This window comes from Macrobrachium nipponense, chromosome 36 (assembly GCF_015104395.2).
Source record: "Macrobrachium nipponense isolate FS-2020 chromosome 36, ASM1510439v2, whole genome shotgun sequence".
Taxonomy (NCBI): Eukaryota; Metazoa; Arthropoda; class Malacostraca; order Decapoda; family Palaemonidae; genus Macrobrachium; species Macrobrachium nipponense.
The window spans coordinates 66867016-66870634 of NC_087220.1; the positions used below are offsets into that span (position 1 = coordinate 66867016).

A 3619-nucleotide genomic window follows, 5' to 3' on the forward strand; every position below is an offset into this window, starting at 1 on the left:
AGAGAGAGAGAGAGAGAGGAAAAGAAGCAAAGGAATGGAAGGGGAGGGGTGGGACCTCCCTTCTGCCCTGTGCCCCATCTCCTCCCCTAACCTCAAAGAGAGAAGGAGAGAGAGAAAGAGACAGAGAAAGGAAGAAAGAAGGAGAGAGAGAGAGAGAGAGGAAAAGAAGCAAAGGAATGGAAGGGAGGGGTGGGACCTCCCTTCCTGCCCTGTGCCCCATCTCCTCTTCCTACCTCTCAAAGAGAGAAGGAGAGAGAGAGAGAGAGAGGAAAAGAAGCAAAGGAATGGAAGGGAGGGGTGGGACCTCCCTTCCCTGCCCTGTGCCCCACCCTCCTCCTACCTCTTCAAAGAGAAGAAGGAGAGAGGAGAGACAGAGAAAGAAGAAAGAGAGCAGAGAGAGAGAGAGAGAGAGAGAGAGAGAAGAGAGAGAGAGAGAGAGAGAGAGAGAGGAAAAGAAGCAAAGGAATGGAAGGGAGGGGTGGGACCTCCCTTCCTGCCCTGTGCCCCTCCTCCTCTTCCTACCTCTCACAGAGAGAAGGAGAAAGAGAAAGAGAGATGGGTGTTGAAACATTTCTGACTCACCTTTTTCGTCTCCATGATTATATTCACTATCTGCTTATTTTTAAGCAGTTTCCGATGTTGAGTTGCAAAAGTACACAGGTGAATTCTTACTGGCCGTTTGTTGGTGCTGTTCCGTCGCATTCCAAGGGACGTTACGATCTCTTTGGCCCAGTCAATGAGGTTGCCTGAAGGATGGGTGTATGGGAGGTGGGGGGACCTCCCGTTTGCTGGAACCGGGTGGGGGGGCCGGTTACAGCAGACGAACACCCATCCCGAAGCCAACCCCATAGTATGGACCAAACAGATCGCAACGCCTCCGGAATACGACGCAGCAGCATCAGCTCGCAACCAGGCAAAATCCTTCTTCATTCAGCCTTGGGTGCTGTTTCTCCTGTTGCTTCCTTTAATTTTCCTCCTTTCCATTTCGTTCTCCTTAAGTCATTCTTCCTCTTCGTCCTATTATTCTTCCTCCTCGTCCTCTTCATCTTCCTCATCACATTCTTCCTCTTCGTCCTCTTCATCGTCCTCATCACAATCTTCCTCTTCGTCCTCTTCATCGTCCTCATCACATTCTTCCTCTTCTTCAGACAGTTCCTCTTCATCACATTCTTCCTCCTCCTCAGACAGTTCTGACTCATCATCTTCTTCATCATCGGATTCATCGGGAAACTTGGGATCTTCGAACAGCTTTTCCGCGACGTCCTTGACGAAGTCCCTGAGAGTGTTGTATTCCTCTCTTTCATCTGCGTCACGTAGGATGTCGTTAGCGTAGTTGATCCTTTGCATGGCTTCCTTCACTTGTTCTCGCTCTGCCTGAGACCCTTGGAACTTGTCAGGGTGGCTCTTGAGGGCCAGCTTCCTGTAGGCCCTTTCTATTTCCTTCAAAGCAGCATCCTCTGCAACGCCTAGGATGTCGTAGGGGCAGCCATGTCGTTCCATTCTTTCCAGGGTTTCGGCAGCTTCGATCAAAGCTTCCACATCTTCTTGATCATCATCTAGTTTCTCAAGATGGACCGTAGCTTCAGCGTGTCTGCCCAGCAGCAAGAGACACAATGCCAGTCTTAACCTACAGTCCTCTTGATCTTCGTCCTTATCCAGCACAGCGAGGAAACAGTCACATGCTTCTTGCAGCCGTCCAAGCTTGCAGAAGACGTTCCCTTTCATTCTGGCCAAGTCAACACGTATCTGCGGGAAAAATGATTCCAGAGACTGGGCGTGTGTAATCCTTTCCAAAACAGCATCGAATTCACATTCGTCTATCATCAATGGAATAGAGTACCATATCGCCCGCTGCTCCAGAAACTCTTTTCCCTTGAGTGCCCTTTCGTGGTTAGGACATCGGTCTAGAACCTGAGTCAAAATCATTTCAGCTTTTTCTAACTCAGCATCAAAGGCACAAAGTAGGGCAGACTCCACCAGAACATCACAGTCATCTTGATACTCGGCAGGTAAATTGTCCAGTATTTTTTGGGCCTCTTCCACCATTCCTAGAGCTGTGTGGCATCTCAACTCCTTGACACGACAATCCAACACATTATCGTAGTCCTTTGTTATAATACCTAGGAAAACTATTGCTGTCGCAAAATCTTCCATCTTAATACAGCGATCAGCTTCCGCCTCCAGTACTTTTCTCCGATGAATTTCTACCTGTGTACTTTTTGCTTCAGCCTCTTTAAGTCGTTCTTGTACCTGACTCAAGGTATCTTCCGCCTCTTTCAGATTTCCTTTGACTTGCTTCAACTCAGTCTCTAGTTTCTTCCTTTCAGCTCGTTCGCTCTGGACGATTCCATTTTGATCTACTCGTTTAGCGATCTTGTCTTTGAGAGCCTTGTTCTCTGCAACCAGAGCGTTAATTCTGTTCTTTTTAGGGTCTTTTAAATTCTTCACTGAGGCCACTTCCCGCTCACTCTCAGCTAATTTCTCCTTCAATTTATCATTTTCTCGCTGAAGCTGCTGAACTCTATCTTCCAGAATTCGGGTCTTCTTCTGAGCCTCATTTCCATGATTTTTTTCGAGATCACGGTGTTTTGCAAGAGCAGACAATTCTTGCTGTGAGGCTCGCAGCTTCTTTTCGAGTTGTGTGGTCACCTGTTTCAATTTCTTCCTTTCCGCTTCATGATCCTTGACTTTCCCTTCCAGGTAACCACAATAAAAATCATTATCCGAAGCATGACTCTCCATTTCTTCCAGTTTCTTTCGGTTCCTCTCACACTCTCGGTCTTTCTCTGCGAGTTGGTCCTTCAGATTGTCTAGTTCCTTTCCTTTCTGGATTAACTCGTCCTCATACTTTGCCGTTCTCAATTTCAACTCGTTCTCTAGATCGTCATTCCTCTTGATAAGATCTGCTTCCTTGACGTTGACCGCGTCAATTTCATGAACGAGGCTAGAGTTTTCCTCCTTGAGAAGGGATATCATCTCCGTTGAATAAAAAACGTCGTCTTCGAGTCGGGCGATGGCGTCTCGGCAATTTCGGTTGGTTTTCTTTTCCTCCACGTACTTTGTATGTACATGTCCAAGAAGCCCTCCCAGAATGAGAGCCATCGCATTTCCTCCAATAAAGATTCCAAGGTTTTGGATAATATTAATTCCATTTACAAAAGATAACACTGATCCAGGACGGATCAGAGCCAATAAGTTGTTCACAATAAAGTTAACTTTGCCAAGTGCAAACATGGTTAGTGGTTACCCTTCTTGCAACCTGTTAAAATGCTAGAAATAGGAAAAGCCGCTGAGATTTGGGAACTCCAAGGAATCGTTATTTCGGCTCCAACACGATTCTCCTTTCTTCGATAGACTCCTCACGGAGCCTTCGAAAGCACTTGGAGACATTGAAGGAACAGGAGGCTTCTGAAGGAGTCGACGGCTTCGAAGATCATCTCAATCAAGACGACTGTGAAGATGAAAGAAATCAATGACTTCGACGGGCGATGAAGTTAGAAATTTTATCATTTCAACCACCGTGGATTATAACAAAAATAGAATGAAAAATAATCCATAAATAAATAAATAAATAAATAAATAACGAGTGTTTAACCTATTTTGATGAGAGATGTGTAAA

At 46.1% G+C, this 3619-nt stretch overlaps 1 protein-coding gene across 1 annotated transcript; it reads right to left on the bottom strand.

Moving 5' to 3' along the window:
• Positions 1-444: 444 nt before the first annotated feature.
• Positions 445-3482, bottom strand: LOC135203364 (WD repeat-containing protein 87-like). Its single transcript, XM_064233098.1, has one exon. It carries the CDS (start codon positions 3232-3234, stop codon positions 1021-1023), a length of 2214 nt encoding a protein of 737 aa, XP_064089168.1. The 5' UTR covers positions 3235-3482; the 3' UTR covers positions 445-1020.
• Positions 3483-3619: the final 137 nt, after the last annotated feature.